Source organism: Telmatherina bonti (assembly GCF_933228915.1).
Source record: "Telmatherina bonti genome assembly, chromosome: 13".
NCBI classification, from domain to species: domain Eukaryota; kingdom Metazoa; phylum Chordata; class Actinopteri; order Atheriniformes; family Telmatherinidae; genus Telmatherina; species Telmatherina bonti.
The window spans coordinates 15,462,776-15,488,095 of record NC_136611.1 but is presented as its reverse complement, the minus strand read 5'-3'; the positions used below and the strand labels follow the sequence as shown (position 1 = coordinate 15,488,095).

General features: G+C 38.1%; 1 protein-coding gene across 1 annotated transcript; it reads right to left on the bottom strand.

The window, feature by feature from the left end:
• Positions 1 to 3,915: 3,915 nt before the first annotated feature.
• plcxd3 (phosphatidylinositol-specific phospholipase C, X domain containing 3) lies at positions 3,916 to 25,156 on the bottom strand (the record flags this gene model as incomplete). The annotated part of the gene is made up of 6 exons (XM_079251971.1): positions 3,916 to 4,078; positions 5,045 to 5,146; positions 5,684 to 5,859; positions 8,050 to 8,223; positions 8,455 to 8,711; positions 25,054 to 25,156. The coding sequence occupies 6 exons, from the start codon at positions 25,154 to 25,156 to the stop codon at positions 3,916 to 3,918; spliced, it is 975 nt and encodes a 324-aa protein (XP_079108097.1).
• Between the last annotated feature and the right edge of the window lie 164 nt (positions 25,157 to 25,320).

Genomic DNA, 25,320 nt, shown 5'->3' with positions numbered 1-25,320 from the left:
TCTCCTCCACTGTGCTATTGAGAGCATCTAAATCAAACTGCCAGTCATCTGTACACTTTTTTTTTTAAATCATACTGACCATTACAGTCAAAGCTTTCTTTTTTCCCATTCAGTGCCTATGCAGGGAGCATGACTCCGCTAAAACACTTCTTTAAATTCTAATCACATCTTCATTACCATTATTTTAGTGTTATTTAATGTGCATCACAGCACATATTGTTCTTTCAGCTGTTATTCTTCAGGATTTTGAGTTGTTTATATCTTAAATACTCACTCTTTTGTGGCCCCAATCTCAGTGTTGCTTAGTGGGCTTCACTGTCAGACTTCATCCCTGCTTTCTCATAGTGTGGGCACTCACTTTCAATTTAAAACTAGATAGTGATTGCTCATAAGTACTTCACACAACCCCACTTCCCATTTAAAGATCCCTTTACGTTTGTAATATCAAGTCAACAAGTTATTTTTTATTGATGGAGTAAAATAGTGGATCCATGGGACAGACTTTTTTCCTCTCACCTTGAAAACACATTTTGTTGGCGGGTGTGTATTCACATGCACCTTTATTAGCAGACACCGAAGTGCCTGGTGGAATTACTCTTCCTCCTCCACACACTAAACTTTTCTGAAACTGCATATCTCACCACTGCCCCTCTTTAAAGTGTCTGAATGCCATCATCCATCTCTGCCTCCTACACCTCTACCTCCTCTTCATCTGTGTGTGTGCGTGACAGAGACACTAACATGCACACATACTTATACACACGACATTCTCCCATTCCTTCAGCAAATGGGTATTCATACAGAGCCCATTTTCTGTATTACTGAGTATTTGTTTAGTTTTGCAGTAAGATGCTCAATTAATAATGCCACAGAAATCATATATAAACCACAGAAAAATATGTATGGATTCTTCTCTTAAAGATAAAGGGAGAGTTTTCAAAATGTGTCTTTCTCTGAACTGTTTATTGTGCATCCAGAACGAATGATTCTCATCCAGACAGCTAGAATTTAGTTTGCACTGTTATAATGCCATAATTGCATGCAGTTTCCAGGGGAAATGCTTCAGATTGCTTATAATATCTTTTGTAATCATAAAGATTGAAACAGTATTAAAACTTCGGGTTAGCAATCTGCAGGGATGTAACAACAGACGTTCAGAAAAACTCAAGATAGAGACCGAATGTATATTTGAAAGAAAATACACATAAGAAAAAAAACAACAGCACTGAGCCTTTTAGCACTTAAATCTATTTCTATTTCCACACCTGGCCACTAGATGGCAGATGCTACATTACAAAACAGTCTCAGTAAGGTCACCCTAGGTTCTGCTGCCCACCTACCTTCCATCCTCATCACCCTGGAAACAGGATGATTTTAGGTTGCTTTTCTCCACAGACACAGACTGAAACGTGCTAGCTTAAAAGCTGAAAATCTACATTGGTTTTGCCTGTGGCACAAAAAATTAATTACAGTTTTATCATATTATTGATTGCAGAATTATCTTAGTAATACAACTAGCCAACCAAACAACCAATCACCACTTAAGTTGACTTATGTGGTTCAAGACACGAGACTTCACTCAATGGCATAGAAGCTTTATTTGATTTGCCATTTTCCACTTAGAACGGAGTCACTCTCAACTGAGTGAAGTTTTTTTCTTTTAAATCTTACAACAGCAAAGGAGTCTTTTCACACCAGAACAGAGGGGGCAATGACAGCAGTTTGGACAAGGGAAGACACACATGTTCTTACAACACAACTTGCAAGGACTTTCAAGTCTTCTTATTAGTGTGGTTTCAGGAGTTACAGCAGTGCAACATGTAAAAAAAAAAACTGATTTAGGTATCTGCCTTAAAGGGACAGAGAAGTTCCAGCTGAGATGCACACATGCTTTTCAGGGCAATTTATACAAACTGGCCATAGGTATGCACAAACCTCATGGACCCTACTTGTTTCATGCAAAGAAAGTACAAAATAAATTCATAAAAATTGCAGGAGGGAGGCTCACTAAAGGTACAAGATACAATAAAATGTTGAGCTCTGATGATAATCTAAATAATTTACAATTCATAGGTATTGTACTATTTGCAGTTACAGAATGTGGAAACTTTGCACAATATAAAACATTTTGACACAAAATCACACAGAAGTTAAAGAATTACTGCTCGAACTGAAGAATATAATACAAAGATGACCTTCTGACTGAAACTCAATCCCTCACATGGGACTTTTTAGAAATGACAGATACTCACTGAACACATACATTCGTCAAATGGAGGTGATGAGTTACCTAGGTTTTCTTTTTTTTACATTACATAATCAAACTTTACAATAACATCCTGGCAGAATACATTCTGTAAAGAAAATGCCACACTGATCATAAGGTGTGTGGTTGTTTGTCTTTAATGAGATTATTTTCATCAGTAACTACTCAGATTTTTCAACTCATTTTTGTTTGGGGACTCATTTGCACATGCGTTTTTTTTTTTTTTATCTTTCATTTTTTAAACTATAAAATGAAATGCAACAAAACATATAAGAATAGAGGGTGCTTACTGTTTCGCACCACCACCAATTCACAGAAATTCAGGCAATCAAAAGACATTAAGCATCCGTTATTAAAGAGCTACGGCTGGATCTTTACATTTACTATCAAATCTCTGAGTTTATAACAAGAACCCCTGACCTATGGTACTTACCCTTTTGTTATCTGAAGTAAATTTAGTTGCTAAGTGACTGTTACACAGTTTTATCACCTGTTAATATGAAAGACTTAACATGGTGATACATCTCATGATGAGTCATATGTGCTGCACGATGGAAGCAAGTACAGAGAATCACACGGGGGGGGGGGGGGGGGGGGGGCAGCCAGCGAAGGAAAGACAGACTGTGGATACACTCGTGTATCCCAGATATACTGTATTTTTTCATTTGGCTATCACGACTCAGCACCCACTATGTAATGGAATAAATGTGTCACGCCACTACAGGTTGCCATTTCTGCGTCTCCAAAAGCGAGTTACTTCTTTTGGAGCTTTTTTTAAAAAAAGAAAATCAGTGGTTTCAATTAGTGAATGAAATATTTCAAATAGAACTGTCTAATAAATGTTTTGATGACAAAATTACTGGGTAAAACCTAATGAGGCATTGCTACTAGGGGTACTGAGGGGTGGATAGCTCATTTATTTATTTTCTTTGTCTTTGTATTGAGCAAACACATGGAAACAACAACTTTTAGATTCACTGCATTCAAGCTGTTGAAGGCATTTTTTTATAAACCTCCACAGTGATTTGAGCAGGGATGCATATTGTTTGGAAAAGATGATGAAGAAAAGTAACAAGGAGGACTTCACTTGGACTTATTCTCCATACAGGGACATACAACAGCTAGCTACTTACACCAGCCAACATTTTCAGTAACACAAATTTATTTAAAATAACCTCCTAAAAACGGTCACTTTCACTAGAATATCAAGACTGATGCACCAGTACTGTTAGGCCTGTTATGCTCTGAGGAGCCTACGTTTGATGGAGTGGTGAGCCTCAAACTTAAATCCTTGTTTGGGTGGAAAAAGCAGGACTTTTTTACAGCAGACAGGGGAGTAAAACAAACATCAAGCTTGAAAATCATAAAGATTCCAACCCCCCAAACGAAACGATATTTATGTTAAAAAAAAAACAAAAAAAAACTCAACCTCTTTCTCAGTGTTCCAGCTAAACATCACCATTGCTTCTACCAAGCTCAGCTTGTCTCATCCCTCCTGATCTCTCAGTTCCCTATAGCCCTAAATAAAGTGAAAGGAGCCATGCAGCTTCCCATCTGAAATAAATGCCAAAGAGAAAAGGTTGAGAGCACAGACCCAACCACTGCTACTAGTGGCGGCGACTGCACACTCCGACACCTCCTGCGGGCTCTCAGGTGGCGTCATCGTCATCATCGTCAGCCAGGTGATGATAGTTGAGGGTAATGACGGCACTGATGAATTCCCCAAGCTCCACAAAGTCAGCTGTGATAATGTTGATGCCACTCTCCCCGGGTCGTTGCGATCTGATCCACTGCATCATGCCCGGTAATGCCCTGGAAGAATGTGCACAAACACATGCATGGTGTCATGTCATGAGGAAAGAGCAAGAGGGGGAAAGAGAAAGTCGAAAATGATACAGAGAGTGAGAGGCAGAGGAAGGGATGATTCATGGTTGGTTGGTTTAGGAGCTTGCTGTGACAAAAGATCTGTGTGACGCAGCATGTGATGTCTGGCTGTGTCCTTCTCACAGCTGGTGTCTGGCAGTGAGAAGGACACTGAACACTCGCTGGACATGTTCAGAGATGGTGAGCACCAGGGGAGGGTGTAACCCCTGCAGATGTCTCACCCAGCTTTTTGCACGACAGAATTCTTTGAATTACCTCCATCTCATCTTAGCATGCTTTCTTGCAAGGCAAACTCCTGTGCCAGGAGTCTATGGAGCAAAATGCCTGGAATTTTGAAGGATGCCTACATCAAAGCAGCTAAACGCCTTGTGAGAATGGCTGATAGTGGAATTATCAAATGAATAATTCATGCCAGGAAAATTTATGGTTTTGTTGCTTTGCTTTTTAATAAACTGGCAACATTAAAAAGGAATGCAATAAAGACAAAGCTGATGTGTAAATTACTGGGAAAAAATCATGCAACATAGGAAAGAGGAAGAAATAGAAGCTATTAAAAACAAAAAAATCAAGTGATTTGATATCAAAACACCTGCAGGGATACCTGTAGAAACCAACATGCCTTCTTAAATACCACAATGGCTTCGTTTTGTTGATGGCTGCATGTGCACATGCTCACAAATTGTTACATTAAGATGATGTAGATAAATAACGTCACTGCAGAGGTCTTTGGTCTAAAGTGTTGGCAGCAGTTTTGGTCCCAGAGTGACTATCAACTGATGTTCTATGCAACCATTGGTGTTAAAGCTGGAGAATTGGGTGATTTGAGGTCGTAATATCATAAAATTAATATAAACATAGAAAGAAATAATGTTTGCGTTGTTCAGATGTATAGACCTATCTGTGATTGTCTCCCTCAGTCCGCTAGCCACGCCTTTCATCACAGTGCTGGCCTTCGGTGTCAGAACCACCTGGGATACAAAGAACGTCCCCTTCCTCCTGCAGGAAACACATCGAAACATATTCTCAACTTGGTTTGTGCTTTTTTCTTTAATCTCTGTAGGCACCTAAATGATATTTATGAGTGAGCATTGTGGCATATATACCGAAAATGGAATTTATTACCTTCAATTTCTCCTGGGAAATAGAACAACTTGGTTGTAAATTGATTTTCTTTTATCAGATATACTAGAACTTCTTAACCTTATTGTTGTATAGGAAAATGATTTTTTAAAAGGTATAAATGTAATTTTAATTGGATTTCCTGCATGTAATATTTCACAAGCTCTTTTTAGTGTTTAGCTGGAGCTAATAAAATTGAATGAGTAAGATAAGTAAATTAGCACACAGCAAAAACCTTGGTTAAACAAATCAAGATGGAAAAATCTATTATAATCGGACCCTACCAAAGGTTAAGAAAATAGACTTAATTAAACAAATAAAAACTTATTATTACCCAAAACATTTCAGGGTTGAAAGATTTTGCTTAATTGAATAAAGTGCCTTCAGTAGAGTAAAAAAGTTAAACTGACAAACCTGCGGTCAGTGACAGATGCCTGGAGGAACTGAATCAGCTTCTCCGGGTCAGTGGTGTTGGCCCAGGGAGCGGGCATCATCTGGCCTGGCCACAGGAAGGGCACTTCCAGCGCCATGGGGTGATGGTAGAAGACAAGCACCTGGTACTCCTTCTCCCACAAATATTGCAGAGTAACCTGTGTATGGAGAATGTTTAGGGGTACAAGAGGTTACATCGTGAGAAATGAGCTGCTTCGCTGCTGAATGACAGAGAAAAAAATTTAACCAGGCAGATGATTTCCACAGAGTCAAAAAGCAGTCACAGAAAAACAAAAGAAGAAAAGTAAAATAATTATTTCAAGTTTTTTTTTTAACCATATTGAATGCAGAAGATGGGGTTGTTTGTCTGTTGTTGCTATTTCTTTCACACATTTTAGTTTATGTGCTCAAGATAAGAGAGTAAACCCAGTCAGCACAGCACAGCAGGTTTTTACCCTTCAAAGAGACTTAGCTTCCCCCTTTAAGGCACAAGGTTTTTTTTTTTTTAGAAACTTCTTCGTTTATACTTTTTCTCATCTGAAAAACCAAAATGTTCAAACAAAATAGCTAAACTATGTAAATAATGTAAGAACTAAGTAATTCTATGAATAATAAAAATATGCAAACCAAACAGAAGCAGTGCTCAGTGTGAGGTCCGGAGAGCATTGTGGAGAGAGAGAGCTTGTTCATTATGCGTGTGCATATTCAAACATGCCAATGATATCACCATAATTAAAATAAATCAATACCTATAAGTTTTCATACTTTGCGTGCATAATGCAGGAAAACAAGTTACTAAAATAAAATATTTAGTCTTATTCTATGGAGATACATGGGCTCTGCATATGAATTTTACCCCCTTTATAATCAGTGGGAGGGATTTCAATTTTCATACTGAAATCTAGTTATAATTTTTGCTAAAATATTGGGGTTTTTTTGTACTACAATAATGGTTTAAAAACCTAAACTATATTCAGAACATGGGGGAACATGTTTAAGGGAGGACCTTTTCCACTGCTGCACCACTAAACATGCATCGAAGCACTTGATGTTGAGCGGTGGAAATGGGTGGAGTAAGTTTCAAAAGTGAAGCTGTAGCAGATGTTGAAGTTGAACATGATGACACAGAAAGAAAAACTGAAAAGAGCAGACATATATGTTATCTGGAAATGCTTTGGTTTTCCCAAGGTCCAAACAACTCTTTACCGCAATTGCTGTCAAGCTAAAGTTGTCCTCGGGGCCACAACACCAGGTAAAACTGAAAAAGTGTCATATGCCAATTGTAGGTGCATTTGCAAGAAAACTGCAAACTGCAAGAAATGTATCAAGCTAGCCAATATTATCAGAATCAATACAGCCAAGACATGGTTCCACTAAGTGCTGTAAAAAAAGATAAGTTCAGGAATATGATCCAGACACTGGCTCCCAGGTATTGTGTGTCATGATGTGGAATTTTTTTTGTGTCGTCTTAGTTCTGGTTTCCTGTTTGATTTTGTATTTTCTGTCTAGCTTTGTTTCTTGTTAGTTAGTCAACCAGGGTGGTTTAGCTTATCCATTACACGTGTGTCTTGTTGTGTTTTTGTGTATTTATAACACCTGATTTCTGTTGTCAATTGCTAGTTCATTGTTTGTAGTCCTCCCCATTGTTCTTCAGTTTATTAAATACGAATCTCAGAATTTCCTCTGCCTCTCCATCCTGCATTTGTGTCCACATCTCTGCAGACCATGACATTGTGGACTTTTTGTACAATGTATTATTTAATTACAAAAAAGGAAAACTGTTTTTAGCCAGTTTGTAGCAGTAATTAGATTTTTCAGTAGAAAATGTGATTAATACCTAGTCAAGCATGGGTAAAAATGCAGTAACAGGAAAAGTCATTACACCACCCTTTTTTACCGAAATTTCAAGCTCATTTTTAATGCCTGGTGCAATCAAAGGTACATTTATTTAGGGGAAAAAAGGGGTGGTCTAAAAAATTATTCTGCAGCTGTAATTCATCAAAACACAGTGAAACTTGTATAAATTTGGTCACACCATGTAGCTCTATTTCAAAAGAGAAAATGAAGTTAATTATAGGGTAGATGATGAAGAGTACATTCAGAGAAATACAGCAGATCTGAGTGAAAGGGAACATGTTTTTTTTAAACAAAAGGGCACGTTCAGAATGCAAAGTAGACTATCATTAAGGATTTGACAACCATCATTCTGCATGTCACATGATCAAAACAAAGAATTCTTTCATGCAATGTTGAGAAAATGGTTAACAAAAACTTTTGTTTAAAGATGGAAAGAAATATGCTCACAACTATTACTTCTATTTCTTGTCAAAATTTAAGAATATGCATACCTCCTGAGCAAAAACAACTGGGCAGAGTTTCTCTCCAAACACCTCTTTCAGCATGGCCACCAGTTTCTCATGGTGCAGGTTCTGCACGCCGTAAAAGTGGTTGAAGTCCAAGAAGACGACCTCTCTGGCGTGAGCTGACAGGAAACTACTGATCTGCTCCAGGCCTTCTCGGACCTGAAAACAAATACATGAACATTTGAAATTATAATTTGTTTCTGTAACAGCACGATTTCACCCAAAATCTGGATGGATGAGCAACTGTGGCTTTCTGTAGTACCTTACATGATTAAAATCACAGTCTGCACTTAAATTTGTAGTAAATATTCTGTGGCGTAGACAGAAGTATTCAAACATCACTTAACAACAGTCATCACTTGAAAAACCATCCAAACACTAAGGACTGACCGTGGCACTGAAGAGCCCGTGGGCGAAGTAAAGCTCATTGTCGGGGTCGCGGGGCTTTGTGGAGATGCGCAGGTCAAAGAAGCGAATCCCGGCTTCCAATTGGCTGGTGAAGTTCATAGTCTGTGTAGCTAACCATTTCCGCATTAACTTCTTGGCCACTGTGCCAAAAACAGAAACAAAATTCTGCACCGTCTCTGGCTGCTCGGGGCCCACCGGAGATGCTTCATCAATGTAGAAACTGAAGGAATCATGGGAGCCTGAACAAATGACACAAACATGAGACTGCATGCAGGTACTGACAGCTGTATTATGGAAAGAAAACTGCAACAAAGGGATCTGCACTTGAAAACAGCCTGGTGCCATGGCAACAACTATCTGAACAACAGCATCTGTGATCCTAAATCATTAACTCTGACAAGAATAGCAATAGGTTTCATTTAGCATATCTGTTAGGAAAAGAATAAAATGCTGGCGGTTTTATTTTCTATTTGCTTCTTATTTTTGAGCCAGTTTGATCCAAATGACAGTATGTTAGCCAACATATTGTTTCACGGAGCTCATCCTTCATTTTGGAAACAGCAGCTTGGCAAGAGTTTTATTTTTTAAGTTCCTTTAAAGTTCTTTTTTGTGTGACTGTCTGAGTATGATAGGTTTTGAACGACTGATGAAGTGAGAGAGATTGTTGACAAGAATGGACTATGTATTGTGAATTTTTTACATATGATTGTTCTGTTCTTTAGCTTTTTAGCAAAGCATTTTTAAAAGTTAGACCTAAATCCGTCTGTATTTTAATTGAACAGTTGAGTCAATAGTTGTTTCATAAACAGTTGATGGCAATTCCCTTATATTTATGCCATTAAAACTGTACATAAAAGGCATGGAGTCTATTTTAAGAGTGGAAATGGCATTTGGAAGCAAGCTACTCTAAACACACAACATGCAGGAAAAAGACCTCTCAGCACAAGTGAAAAAGGCCATCTTCAAGCAGCAAATAAAAACAAAACCCATTAGAGAGACAGAACAAATATCAAAATAACTATTGAGCAAGGATAGATTTTAAAAAGTTGTGACATTCATATTAACCAACAGAGGTGAATGATTGCAGTATTCTCTCCATGGAGGTAGAAAGAAGGTGGAGACTGTATGAGCAATAACGTGAAAACCATTATTTCACCCCAAGAGCAGAAAGGGCAGATGAAAAGAAAAAGCCTTAAAAGCCAAACCCTTTAGAAACATTAATTATAAAACTGAGATCAACCTGTACTACAAGTGGAACAACTGGAAGAAAAAAAAAAGTTTGGCAAAGGCATAAATGACTTTCAGAAGCACAAGATCAAGATTGTTACCTCCACCAAGGCAGAGGTCATTCAGCAAAGTTGGTTTGTCTTTCTGTCTGTTGGTTAAAAACGTTCTGGATAAATTTAGATTAAATTTGATTTGATGAAATCTCAGAAATGAAATTAAGAATAAGTGATTTGATTTTGGGGGAGATCTGGATCAACCGCAAGGTTTTAAGGTTTCTTTACTATGAGAAAATGGGAAGATTTTAATATTAAATGTTCCAATTAAAGAATAATGCCCAATCACTGGCAAAAATAAAATAAAATACAGTGGCTTGATCTTGGTCTGCACTCTCTGAGTGCTTCTAGCTGATACTATGATAGAAGAGAGAAGCAGGTGAGTGAATTCTGAAGCCAAGTTGATTGAAACATGCTTCATTGCACAGATGGAAAGTGAAACGCAGTGAAAAGGGTTCTTTTTAAAGTAAAGACAGAGACTGTCCCTGATATATGGCAATCATACAGTTTAGGTTAGCACTCAATTGCCATTTAAATGACTTATTGTTTTGCTAATCATTTTCTCTATATATCAACATGGAAAAACTCAAGTTCAGATACCTTTAAAAATTTGCCAGATTAGTCATGTAATCATGCTTTTAATGCTTAATTTTTCTCTTTCAAGCACCCAAAGTCTTTCTGATTGAAAATCAATCACAGGTTCTTTAAACTACCTAATGTCTAATGGACGACAAAACATTAACACACACATATCAATTATAGTCTTTAATTATACTACTTTAAATCTCTTCAGATGTAAATTAGTACAAGCGAGGTCATCAGTGTCTTGTCTCAGTTTAATGATTATGATAAGTCTAGGGTAACAACTGAGTTCTTTGACACCAATTTCAGACACAATAACAAAGAGAAACCTGAAGTACAATTAAATCCCTATTTTAACAAGCATATTTAATTCCAAATAGATTATACAGAACCAAAGGGACCATTTTTTTCCCTAAAGAATCAAAATTAATTAATTATTTTATTTTGTTTGTGAGAGAGTAGCTGGTATTTACCTGTAAAAATGAATGCTTTCAAGAACCTTTAATACCTTTTATTTCTCTTTTCACTCTTTCGGGGGCTGTAACTCTTTGTTTTGCAGCAGAAATGTCAAGTACAGATATCTCAAAACCACAGCAGATAAAAGTAACACTCCAACTACAGGTCCAAAAGAAGTTGTGGAGCTGTGAAAAACATCAATAAAAACAGGATGGATTGCGTTACAGATTTTAGAACTGTATATCTCAAACACAAAAAGAGAAAAGAAAGATATTGAAAGCGAGACATTTTACTATTCAATGAAAATTTTGAGCTTATCTTGAATTTAATGTCAGAAGACAGGGTGATGTTAGCATCATATCTAACAGTGTAAACATCAGGAACCGAGAAAACCTGCTGAACCTTTATGTTTTCCCACTCTTTATCTTATATCAGGTGCAAGCTGCTCAGCATTCCTGGATTTTCAATGTGATATTTTTGTGTTTTATGTTGCGTCAAATATTTTCTGTTGGTGAAAAGTCTGGACTGGAGCCAGGGCAGTTCAACACGTCACATATCATGGTGTTGGAACAGATGCAGTATAAAGTTTGGCATATGCTCCACTAAAATCTGTCCTAGCAAATCATTCAGCATTTTTGGTGACTTTCTAGATTTCATAAAGAAGTTCCATAAGTTTCCAGATCAATAAGCATTAATCCACCTCTTACCAGCAGGTGCAACTATATAACAGATCAGTTGGAACAAGTCAGATGATTTCTCTCATATTTAACTTTGAGAATACAATGTCCGCAGCTTTAACAGAGAATTTTGATTTTCCTGGCAGCTTTCTATGTTCATGTTGTAAACGAGATTTAACACATCTGTTAGGAAGAGCAGAAAATAGTGCTGTGTCAGGATGCTTCTGGACCATGTTTATTGGATGGTAACAGCTCTGTCGGTGTCACTTTACAAGCATCTTGTTGTCCTTGTCTGAGCTTTTTGATATGCATGGCTATCATCACATTTAAGATTAGCTCATGTTTTTAATGAAACAAATGTTTTACTTCCAGCATCTGATGTCGTCTATGATGTGAATTTTATTTTGGTTTATGCAATTAGAATGAAGTGGATGACATTTTACACATAGTCCCATTTGGAAAAAGAATAGTTCATTCATTTTAGTTTGCCAATAATGTATCTCTTGGCAACACTCAAGCTTTCCTTTGAAACCAATCCAAAGTAAACTCACATAGTTAAATGTGGCAGAAATGTGTCCATCCACTCTTGCTGAAGCCTAAGGAGCCATTTAACCCTTTATAGGACACTCAATGAAATACCTTGAAATTTAAAATTTTAACCTAAAATTGCATGGGTTCTCTCTGGGTACTCTGGCTTCCTTCCACCGTCCAAAGAAATGCATGTTAGGTTAATTGGGTACTCTAAATTGCCCCTAGGAATGAGTTTGTTTGTCTCTGTGTGGCCCTGCGATGGACTGGCGAGCTGTCCAGGTTGTACCCTGCCTTTCACCCAAAGACTGCTGAGATAGGCTCCGGCTTCTCCGCAACCCTGAATTGGATTAAGCCGCTAGGACAATGAACGAATGAATGAATGTCCATCTGGTATGTACCAAGACCTTCATTCTGTTATTACATTTAAAAAAAAAAAAAATCATGTTTTATACTGAAAATGAAAGAAAACAAAGTGATCAAAAATAGTCACTTGCCTCATAAAGAGATAAGCAAATATGCTGTAATTCAAATTAGCTCATCCTGTTTTTCCCAAGGCAATTGGTCTCCTTTCAGCACCCCCACCTTCCACCAACACACTGACACACAGCCTGAACTGACCTTCAACTATCTATACAACAGTGCCGGGTCTTCACAGTCAGCGCAGAGAGTGACCATAAGCAGGGTAGACAGCTGAATCCTGGGGCAGAGCAGCAGTCCACATCACTACTGGCTGAGCTACACCACTAGGGTCACAGAGTTATACAGTATGACCTTAACCAGCTGCAACAGCTGCATGTGATGAATTACTTTTTCTTTAGTTCTGAACGTTGTGCACAAAATAAAACATATATATTTACAAATCATTGTGATACTGTACTGGAGGTGCTTCCCCATAGATGGACCAGGCTGTATCTTTAGGGACAACATGATTAAATTGTGTTTCTTATAATAAAAAAGTACAAATTATTTCCCAAATTCAATTAACATTAGATATAGCTCTAAAAAATGTGTAAATCATTATATAGTTCCAGATAGAAGATAGATTACTTGATTTCTTTAAATTACACTCAACTAACCTTTAATAAATAAGGATTAAGATGTGAAATGTGCTGTGCAGTTGATATAAATAAAAGTCAACAGTCCCCTGGGATCATGCAATGTAATATATTTTTTGGTTTGTAATGAAAGCTGAGCACCTAAGGCAAACTAATAAAGCTTGACTATGCATTGCAAATGAGCATTGCCTTAAATATTAATGACAAAAAGCCTGTGGTTGATGTTAACTGCTAGGAGAGTCTCACAGGAAAACTCAACACTGTGCTAACCCTAAAGGACTGAATATTTTGCCAAGTTTTCTAAAATAGGTAGGAATCTGCAGAGATGCATGTGCAGACATGTAGGAGCAGCCGTCCAACACCATTAAGTAACACACTCAAAATGATTTATCGACATGAAATTACCTAAATGTTCTGCCATGCCTCAGGGGAAACATACTCATATTCAAATGTGGCACAATATTAGAAACCATGAGTGCAGGCAATAAATTTCCTGCTCATACAAAGTTTTAAGTGGCCATGAGCTTGCTTGTTGTCGCTTTCATTTGAGTAATGTTTTTTCTTACATATTTAAAAGATCTGCTGAGTTACACAACACACACATCAAGGACACATCAGGATACAGCACCTGACTGTGTGAAATGCCTCCTTTTAAGTTGGGCTTTTCTTCCTTCAATCATAATCAACACATTTGCATAATGTCTGCACAGTGGCCAGCTGGGCCTTTCTCTTGTTTCTTTAGGAACTTTCCTATACAAAGGAAATGGCCCAGGAGTATCTTAGTGGAATTTATGAAAAGAGCTCTTCAAATTCTCTACATTACAAAGAAAAGATCTTCATTGCTTTCTTTATCATCTCCCTTGTCAGAGGAAAGACTGAGCATTATTTGTGAAAGATAGGATATAATCCTGCCTCACCAATCAAAGGTGCATTCATTTTTTTGTCCCACATAGGTGTTTCAATCAGCAGAAGAGTTAAATAAGACTGGAGTTTCAGAAGTGTGCCTTTAAAGAGGCAAAGGGGAGATTTAATATCTTTTATTTGAACATTGAGGAATGTAAGCCTTGGAAACAGTATAACACGCCAGGACACTTGCAACATGCAACAAACTACAAGAAAGAACAGCAAAGCTGACTGACGTGCTACAATGTCCAGCATTAAAACCAATTCTATGCGCAACATTATTTGCAAGTTGCAAAGACATTAAAAAAAAAGAAAAATAAACCTGGTCCAAGATCTTAAAATTAGACAAATATCTCCAAAGATGAAGATTATTATTTATATTGAGCTCTTTTTAAAGGTCCATGCCGTTCAGGCTATGCTCTGAACTTTAACCAGGTCAATGCAACACCTTGACTCTTTTATTTTTAGCCATTCAGCAAGAAATTAAGTGAGTTTGTGAGCATTGTCCAGTTCCGGGATCAAATATGGGACCAAGTTTTGGCAATTGGTCAGATGGTCTCAAATTCAGCATTGGAATAGTTTCCTTTTTAAGGAATCTAATAGTAGACCCAACAACTGCAAGGTATGGAGGTTGTATGACTTCAAAACAAGTTCATGTCACCTAACATGACAACTGATATAAGATGTTTCTGCCAATATAATGAGCCTGTGTTTTTGTTTGTTTGGCACTGTGGATCATTGCCACTTTGGTCTTATATGTAGCAATTTTGCAAATCTAAGTTGTTGTGCCATCCTCCTCTTCTTCATTGATTTTTTTAAAATCAAGAATCTTGTGAATAATCTTTCTCACTGTAAAATGTTTCAACTAAACTGGGGTCCTGCTGGGATAAACTCCAGCTTCCCCGCAAGCCTTCATTGGATTGAGCAGTTGGGATAATGAATGAATAAATGAACTGGGGCCTTATCGCTCCTTTCAAGGGCATCAACAGGTAATTCTCGAAGATTATTGCTGATTTCTTTGCTCTTTTTTATTTTGTTAGCATACACCTGAAAACTCCAGTCCAACGAACTGTCAGAACTTGCTTGTGTTGGTCATCTGAGGTTGTATTTAAATAAAACTATGACCTGTAGGGACTGTATGATTTGTTTTCTTTTTAAATTAAAGTCTAATGTAATTATGTGTCAATCTAAACAGTGTTATGCTACACAAAGCAAGATGATAACAGTGAGTTTATCTATGTTTCTTAAGTTAAAAAAAAAGAACAATATACAGATTGGGAGAGTGTCCATGCTATGGTTCTCTCTGATCATTGGATTTTAAAGATATATTGTCCAATCCATTGTTTAATATAACAACTTACAGCAAACCATATCCAAACTATGTACTTTCAGATTATTTGTATTCGTGTAACAAAAGCATAAATAAAACCATCCTTTTCTTTTCAGTATGAGTCACAGGTGACACTGAAGTAAGGGTCACAGCAGCTGAGTCGCTGTACCAACTGAACTGTGAAAAACTCTTTTCCTCTGTCAATCAGCCGTATAATCTCACGTTGGGTAGAAAAGATGAAAATGTTGTGTTTCCACTTAGAGTGCAGAGAACGAGAAAGAGCCAGAGCAAAGAGGTGGGACACAAAAAGACCGAAGCAATCTGACACAGAGAGCCACTTATTGATGATGATGATGATGATGATGATGGTGGCGTTGATCACAGTGGTTCCATCTGATGACTGCTGTCTCAGACAATTGACCAGTGTTAACTGAGTCATCCTTGCTGAATGAGAGCAAGCTTTCAGAAACAACCACCAGTGGTTTATCTCCCTTTTCAAGGAAAATACAAAACAAAATAAACAACTTCCTGTTTTTCATGAATACTTACTGGGTCTATTTCAGGATACTGAGCAGAGGAGAAAAACATCAAATTGGAGAGGTATGAACAGGGGCAGGACAAATTAATTAAATGTTACAATGATGATAATATTATTATTATTAATAATAATAATAATAATAATAATAATAAGCCAAGAGATTTCTCATCCTTCATTATGTACACTGTCCCTGTAAGATATATTTTATATCATTTTATGACTCATATTTTTGTGTTGCTATTTCCATTGAATGTTTAAGCTACCTGCTTTTTAAACTCCTCTAGTTTGTTTGCTTTAAGCTTACTTCAAAGCCTGTTTTGTATTCCTTTATCCATTTTGTCTGAGTACTATTCTGCTCAAATGATAGGACAGAATTATTTGACTATCATAAACAAACCTCCCTTCTGCTAGAAACTTAATTAAATCACTGTGATGAGGCAAAAGGGTGCGAAAGCATCAAGCTGTCACCCAAATATAAGAAAAAAGATGGACCTTATCGGTGACATGATAAGTTTTATTTTAAAAGCATGAAATTGCCTATATTAAAACAAGATGTGTTTTATGGTAAAACTGTGGGATATAAACTGTATTCATCTTTGAGAAAGAAAAATGTGCATGCAGTAGATCAGAGAAAAATGTCTAATTTACCAAACAGGATGAAGTAGCACTTCATTCTAAGCTGAGACAAGGGAAGTTGGAGTATGATGAAGCCTGGAGGTAACTGTGATAATATTGATGCTACACCCTCAAACCAGACAGGACTTATTATTTTCCCAGTTCTGCATGTGACCATTATAACGTTAACTTTAGTTTTCAGAAGGCCACAGGCATTACCACTGATACATGTTAACCAAAGAAACACTGAGACACACGCATGCACCATCTCAGTGCGCTCAGGTAAGTGACGTATGATGTTGCTCATAACTGCTACCCATACACATTCCCTCATGTAGAAAGATAAATCACAATAGAATAATTAATCCTTGATAAGAAGATTTTGCTTGAACATTTCCAGGTCGCAACAACATCTGCAAACTGTACTTTGTGTTTCATGTTCTTACAATAAACTGTTATTATTGTGTTCTAATAAAATATGTTTTTTTTGTTTTTTTTAATGAAACTATCACATCCGAAAGTGATAAGAAGATTTTGCTTGAACATTTCCAGGTCGCAACAACATCTGCAAACTGTACTTTGTGTTTCATGTTCTTACAATAAACTGTTATTATTGTGTTCTAATAAAATATGTTTCTTTTTTTTTTTTTTAATGAAACTATCACATCCGAAAGTGATAGGTTTTATATTTTTTTCATAAAACTATCATGTTTATCCCCGCTTTTTAAAAATAGAATTTGAGTGACAATACGCTCCTGTATAGACGACATTTTCTCCTGCCTTTTTCTTCAAGCACTCTTAATAGGGTTAAAAACTACTACACGCTTTTCACTCAGTTACAAGAAAAATAAAATTATTTCTTGTTCTTTTTGTCTCACAACCAAACAATTTTATGATCCTTTGCATGGCTTTCCAGTACACAAGGGAAACCATAAACAGCAAAGGAATTCTTTTCATTCTGTGCAAAGAGACCTTTTCGTATTTCAGTTCATTCACCTGTTACCCTTTTGTCAGAAGTCTACTGTTCATTTATCACCGAAATGCTTCAGTTATTACAGCTAGCCGGGTAAATAACGGCCTCAGTAAGGTCGCATTAGAGTAAATCTAATGCTGGCATTATGTGAATACAGCATGAGGTACAGATTTGTTCCCTTCTTTTAGCTAGAATTAAGTTTTTTTTCCTCCAAAGGCAAACATACCACCTTTAGCCAAATGTCATACAAAATTTTGAACTTACAAGCTTCCAGGAACTAGTTTAAAAGCTTCACTGATCACCTCAATTTATAGTGAAATTGAAACAGGTTTATTTGCATATGGGTTGGACATAAATTAATTTGTCATTTCTGTGTGTCAAACAGCTTATTTCTTCTAGTGTTCAGATCCCTAAGTAGTCAAATATTAATGAGTGCAGCTTAAGACAGGAAGAATGTATTTGCTTTTTTCCATTAACACAGAAAGGAAATATAAATAGGCAATGGTGGAGGTGTGTCAGGCAGCAATGCCCAGCAGGATACCATCACCTGAATGTGATTTAGGCAAACTAAAATACGTTAAAAGATCATAGATTTAATATGGGAGGCAACTGAAAATTATCCTGGCAGGAATGCAACACAATATTCCCAACATTCAGGCACTAACACATGAAAAAGCACAACTGGTGAGATTTTTATGTCAAACAAGAAGATGAAGTTTAAGTCCAACATGGCTTTAAGTCCAACATGGCTTTTAATTGCGTGTTGGGGGGGGGGGCGGGGTATGCATGTATATGTGTGTGTGGTTTGGTGGTGGGGGGGTGGTGTCCTGTACCCGGGGGCGCAGCTGGTGCGCTGGGGTGCGACCTGGCTGCCGCTGGGTGGCGGTCTGGGGATCCTGGTCCTCCGTCGGTGTGGGCTGTGCCCTCTGCCTGCGGGGGCGGGGGGCTGCTCACGGGCTCTTGGGGCCCTGGGGCCTGCGCTCTGTCTGCCCTAGGTGGCCGGTGCCCGGCGGGATCGGCCCTTGCCGGCCTGGGCCTGCTGGGGCCTGTTCCCCCTGACTGCGGGGGACTCTGGTTGGGCACCTCCTTCGCCACCTCCTGGGCAGATGCATGGCTGGCTCTGGAGTGGGGGGGTTGGGATCTGTACCTGGGGGTGACTGTCGGTTACCCGGGTCTCTGGGTTCTCCTGGCCTTCCTCTAGCTGTAGGCGGGCGGGGTCACATTGGCATGATCACTCTTCTCTAAACACGTTCCACTCTGAATGTTCTGCATGAATGTTCTGCATGTGTCACAGTCACTGAGTCATCCAGCAAGTTTATTCACTAACAGCAGGTACCTCTCTTTCTGTCTTTTTGACTTAACTTGCTAGTTTCTGGTCTTCATGATTGTCAACGGTTTTGTTCTCCACGAATCTAGAGTTGGCTTGTGTGGGTGTATATATTTATGTGTGTGGGTGGGTATGTGTGTGTACTTATGTGTATGTGTATGTGTATGTATGTATGTATGTGTATGGATATGTATATATGTATGCATATGTGTGAGTGTATGTGTATGTATGTGAGTATGTATATGTGTATATATGTATATATATATATATATATATATATATATATGTGTGTGTATGTATGTGTATATGTATGTATGTATATCTATCTTTATGTATGCATGTATGTGTACATGTGTGTGTATGCATGTGTATGTATGTGTATATGTATGTATGTATGTATATATGTATATATATAATGTATGTGCGAGTGTATATACATATATATGTAGGTGGGTATGTATGTGCATATACATGTATGCATTGATCTCTTTCTTTTGTTTTTTTTTTTTTTGTTTTTTTTATGTTCTCTTTTCTGTTCTCTTTCTGCCCCTTTCCTGTCCTTTCCGGTCGGGTCCAGTAGCATAAACTCTGTAATACAAGCTATTATCCAAAACAAATTGAAAAATAAAATAAGAATCAAGAAATACAAGGGGATCATTACATCTACAAAAGTTCCCCTTGGCAAAATAAATTTGCTCAGCAGAACACAGCATCCAGAACATCAGTCTGCTTGCTTAAATGCTGGACAAGACAAAAAAAAAAAAAAAAAAAAAAAAACAACATGGCTTTAATTAAATATGGCTAATATCCTTGTAATTTAGTTTTACCTCGCAGTCAGTCGTAATTGCTTACAATAAGGCAAAAAACACAGAGCAGTTAGATTTAGTTATTACTTGGTTAAATATTAAACAACAGAAAATGGGAAAGGTTACCATCACCAGATTTTTACAACTTTCTTGACATACCTATCATGCATTTTCTAATAAGAGTGAGCTATCCTGAATAAGTGTAGTTGTACATGTTGATCTGTCTTTCATGTCCTCTCCACCCCAACCAGTCGAGGCAGATGGCTGCCCTCCCTGAGCCGGGTTCTGCCAGAGGTTTTCTTCCTGTTAAAGGGGAGTTTTTTCCTTCCCACTGCCGCCTTGTGTATGCTCAGGATGGGGGCTTGGATCGAAGTCATGATTCGAAGCAATCAGTTGGTTTCTATTATAGGCTTAAAACGATGTGTATGTTAATTTGTGTATGTAAAGTGCCCTGTGACAACATTGTTGTGAAGTGGCGCTATACAAATAAAGCGGAATTGAATTGAATTGAAATTTACATGGCAAAATAGACCGGCTGCTCCTTTGCAGGGTCCACCATACTTCTGCAGTCAGTCAACAAATACTTGCTTTATGAAAAGCCAATGAAGTTTCTCCTACATATCTGAGAGCGAAAAAGTCGGATATTCAGTTGATAACTTTCTGCTTCTTCACAACCACAAGTCTCTCGGTCTTTCATGCACTTCTTTTATTACAAGGGTACAATTTTGTAGTACTGCACATACTTATTATTACTGATTATTGTGCAAACCTGTATGACACAGACATATGCGAGAGACAACATTCTCAAAATGATATATTTATAACTATATTTAACTTCCCTCTGTTATGAAGGGTTTTTTATTTTAATTTATTTAAACTTTGTTTCAATTTCATTTTTATTTAATTTAATTTCACTGCATTTCATAGCACTGGAAATTCTATTTAATTGTGGTTTGTCTCACATTTTATTCCCTCCTGCTACTGCAGGAGACAGAAATAGAGAAAGACAGATTCATATTATTTTTGGCACACTGTTGCTGACAAACTCAGCCAGAAAAAGCCAGCCAGGCAGGTTGCAGCTTTCCCCTACCTGACCTAGTAATAGCTTAAAAAAAACAGCCAGCCATGTCCCTCATTCTCCAGCTTTGTCAGTGGGGGGGACATGTCTTCTATGCTTTATAAACTATATCCCCTTTTTTCTCCTGTGGTAATCCTTCAACCTTTAGTAAAGCTGGCACAAGCCACCTGAATCCTACTAAATAGATAGGCACAGTGTGAGGCTAAAGTGGCATTTGTGGCCAATAAAGCAAAGCTGAGTCATGTCTGACGACTGCTGCCATGTCTTTACCTCAACAAACAGCATGTATAGAGGAGAGGAGTCATGACAAACTGAATTATCTTTTTATGAATTCTGGACAAAATGCTGTTCCGAATCACAGCAGCATAAAAATTTCTGTAATTCTGCATAATCTCGATAACAACTCAATGGTTATTTCAAAATAAATTAAAAAAGCTAATCTGCCTCTCATGATTATCATCTTTCTCAGATTTGTTGGCAGGTATGGCTCTGGAAATAATAGGTGTTTCACAGACCACCTTATGTCTATTTCGGTGACAATTTAGAATCAATTTTCACAACAACCCTTAATCAACTCTTCGTCTATTGATGACATCATTCGTCATTGGCATCTTGGGACTCCAGTAATTGTGCAATTTTAATTCAGCTGGACTTTATCATTCTGTCAGAATCAATCATCCAATCCTCCTGGTTTGTGTAAGAAACACTGATGACAAAGCCTGATCATAAAAAAAGAAGAAAAAAAACAAGTGGAAGGAAGACAGCCTGGTTGCAGTTTAATTCTAAACTATTTGGTGCCAAAAGCTTAAAATGTCCAAAAAAAGATGTCTGAAAACAGCCCCAAGTGGTGTGCTATTTTTTTTTACACATTGCCATGCAATCGCCCTGCGATGGACTGGCGAGCTGTCCAGGGTGTACCCTGCCTGTCGCCCAAAGCCGGCTGGGATAGGCTCCAGCTTCCCCGTGACCCTGAATTGGAATAAGCGGTTCGGAAAATGAATGAATGAATGAATGCCATGCAATCATGCTGATTGGCAACATGGTTAAAACAAGGCTTAACGTTGGTTTTCTCTTACCAAGGATTTATTAGTTCTATTTTCCTCTATATCACATATACATTTTTATGCATGTTTAAATAAACATTGCCCCTTACAATGTTTATTTACCTGGTTATCCAGTCGGATCTTATTCAAAGCTACTGATGTCATAAAATGTCTCTTCAGTGACCAGAGGGCAAGGAAACACTGTGATATGCTTTTATCACTTTGCCTATTGATTATTGTAACTCACTAACAGTGGGAGGGAGTCAGCCGCCTTGTCTAGCCTGTAGATTGTCCAATATGTGACAGCATGTCTCCTCAAGAAGAAAAAAGGCCCTGCTGCATCTCTTTCTTTAATTATGTCCATTTAAAATGTTTTTAAAAAGTGAAGATCATTTAAATTTCTTTTAAAGTGGCATGCTATTTGGCTTAATTTTTGCATTATTACTGAGTCAGTGGTAATTACAAAAAAGGTAAAAGCCACAGATTAATGACACCACCAGCTCCTTCTGCCAGCCAGACTTGGGTGATGTAATTATTCCTGCCACTGGGTGCAAAATTTCCAAGGGAATTGAAGGAATAATTTACAGCACAAATGGAGAGCTTTTTTTTTTTCTTTTTTTGATGTTGCTTTTGTTTTCCCTGGTAGTCACCAATAGCTCTTTCCCAATCAGCTGAAATGGTGAACACTACAACAGCCTGAAGAAAAGGAAAGAAAACGGCTGTCAGAGGAGGCAAAGGAAGGCGAGTGACAGAAAATGAGTTAAAGTTCAAGGGAATCCGTTAAAAAGAGAGAACTCCAGTGCTTAAGACATAAACCTCACAATCAGTTTTACTGCAACAGTAACTAATGAAACCTGTTCTTTTATTATTACTGGACATTTTACTCTATTGTGGCACTAAGACTGTGCCTTGTGCTGGTCTGCGTGTAGTTGTAGGACTACAGGAAACACCTGAAAACACAGGGAGGCTGAAGACTGAGAAGTTGTCCGTTGCCACAGTAAGGTTATGAATTAACAGGCAGCAGCTTACAGCTTCACCGTGTGACTCCCGTCATCCAACTAATAATCATCTGAATCTATTTTTTTTTAAAAAGTAGAAATCTAAGAGTGGTAGTTGAGCAAATGTTAACTTTTTTTCTTAATGGCTTAAAGTATTTAAAAAAAAATACTCATGTGTTCTATGTTCAATTTCTATTTGTATTTTATCAATCTTAGTTAATATCTGTGTGTAAATAAGCTGTGCTCCAGTCATACTGTAGAAAGCTAGGTCACCATGAGATTAGCTTGTACCTCTCCATTACTGCCACCACCTCAGTCTCAATGATGGACCGGTGTGATTATCCTTTGGTCTATTAACTTCTTAATCTTTTGAGAGTGTCATTTTGAAAATTGATTCTGTCTGTTTTTTTTTTTTGTTTTTTTTTTTACACAAACAAGCAACGGCAAACACAAAACTCCAACTGAAATACCAAACATTTAATCAACAGTTCTGCACAGGACAGAGGTGGACTTCCATAATCTCTGTCACTGCAACTGCAATAAAAGAAAACTCTAAGATCCAGATCAGAGATAAGGGCAACAGAGCAGCTGCCATACGGATGCAAACTGTCATACAGCAGCTGGCGTCTTGTGTGAGCTAAACATTAAGGCTGCTTTGAGAATATTTAATGTACTGCAGAGGTACAGCATATTTCTCTTTGACAAAAATCGTATCTAAAAATATATGGAAACAACTGCTGCTGTTTGTGGAACCTTAGGCACACAGGCAACCTAATTGGGAGACTTGGTAAGTTACATCCCATCACACCATCCCACATTATCAAAAATAGACTTGGATAATACCTGTCTGTGGCCAATGACTTAGTAACATTTTAACTCTAAACTAAAAAGCATCACTAAGTTCCAGACAGTGGCAGTTGCACAATGATGACTACACTTCTGCATTTTCCATCAACATCATAAAAAAAAAAAAAAAAAAAAAAAAGTTCTTTTAAGGTTTGAAGCGATTAAACTTGTGCATGAGGTGAAACGCTACATTCTTTTAATTTTTGTCCTAGATTTATTCTAACCTGACAAAAACAGCGCTCTGAAGTGAGACAAAAGAGCTGTGATATGAGACATGCTTCTCTAAGAGATCTGATGTACACCCCAATAAGAACACGTGGTTGCTGCTATAAAAAGCTCTCACAAAATCCTCAGGATTGGGGGATTTAACTTGGCAAACATTATGCCAAATGTATACAAAGAGACAAAAAAAAAAGGTGCAAAGATTTAGTGAGTCTTTTTTAGAATCTGTATCCAAACAGAGGATAGACTAAGAGCAGCTGAGCTTCCAGTCACAGGACCAATAAAAAGTAATGGTGCATAACAGTCCATGTTCACATGCTGCTCTGGCATGGACAAACCATGGCTTAACACAGACATCCGATATGATTTAGCATACTGTCAAGCATGCACGCGGCTGTCTCTATTCCCAATTAGTACTAGATTGAAATATATGAGGAAATGCATGGGTCCTTTAGCATCCCTAAGAGCTGTGGTCAGTGCTGGTAAAATGCCACGCCTCACTGCACATTGAGCACTAAGCCATCTGCATCTGAAATGTCATGGTTCCACATGCCAACCGTAAACACAGCAGGCAATTTGTAGTTCAACAGGAGGGTGAGGTGAAGAGAGGGGGAGACTGACACTGACACGGAGAAAAATGAAGAGGATGGTGAGCCCAAAAAGATTAGAAACTGAGGGAAATGAATGTGGAGGTGAAATAATCGCCAGGCGGCAGATATTGGAATTAAGTGGCTGCTAATAAGCCATTCCATCTGTTAGATCAGTTCCCATTTCAATGGAGTTTTAAAAAAAAAAATCTGCGCACTGATTGGCTAAAGGTCTAACAGCTCATTTCCTATCATCGTTTCTGAGTGCACAGACTGAAGTCAGACTACGTCGTCTCATCTTCTCTGTGGCCAGTGGCCACCACTCCGGTACAAACGCGTAAAAGCCCGGCACAAAGCACAGCAATCTGTCTGCTCTGAAAGTCCTGAGGTTTTACTAATCGGACACAGAGGCCATCAGCCACGTAGGTGTTATTTATAGCCTTCAGACAGCGGACCTCAACACAAGCGAGCCAAACTGACAAACAGCACTTCTGGCGTTGCGCAACAGGTCCTACAGCCTTTGTTCTAATGATGTGCAGCTAAAAGTCACGTCACAATGTTGGTGCTGCGCTGCATACAAAGTGAAATGTGAAAGTTTGAAAAGTCATTAAATGTGCACGATGTTAAAAACTGGCATCCAGGCTGGGTATTTTTTTTTCCCATGCATACATCAGAAATGCGCGGAGGAAAAGACATGGGCATCCTTCACATAAAGAGGGCGAATGAACACCTACCGGGAATGGCGAGGTTAGTGAGCGGGATAGTGTGCATGCCCTGCGGCAAACTTGCCATCCAGTCTGCGAACCGCAGGTCGCTTCTCCCGTGAGACGAAGCCATGCTGGCACCTTGCACAATGCTCCGTTCTCCCGGACCGGTCCCTGCGCCAACCTGGAGTGCGCTCTCTCTCTCTTTCTCTTTCTTTGTGTGTGTGTGTTTCCAAACAGATACACTCACACAGCCTCACTTTCCCTCTCCCCCTTTACACACACATATTAGCGAGT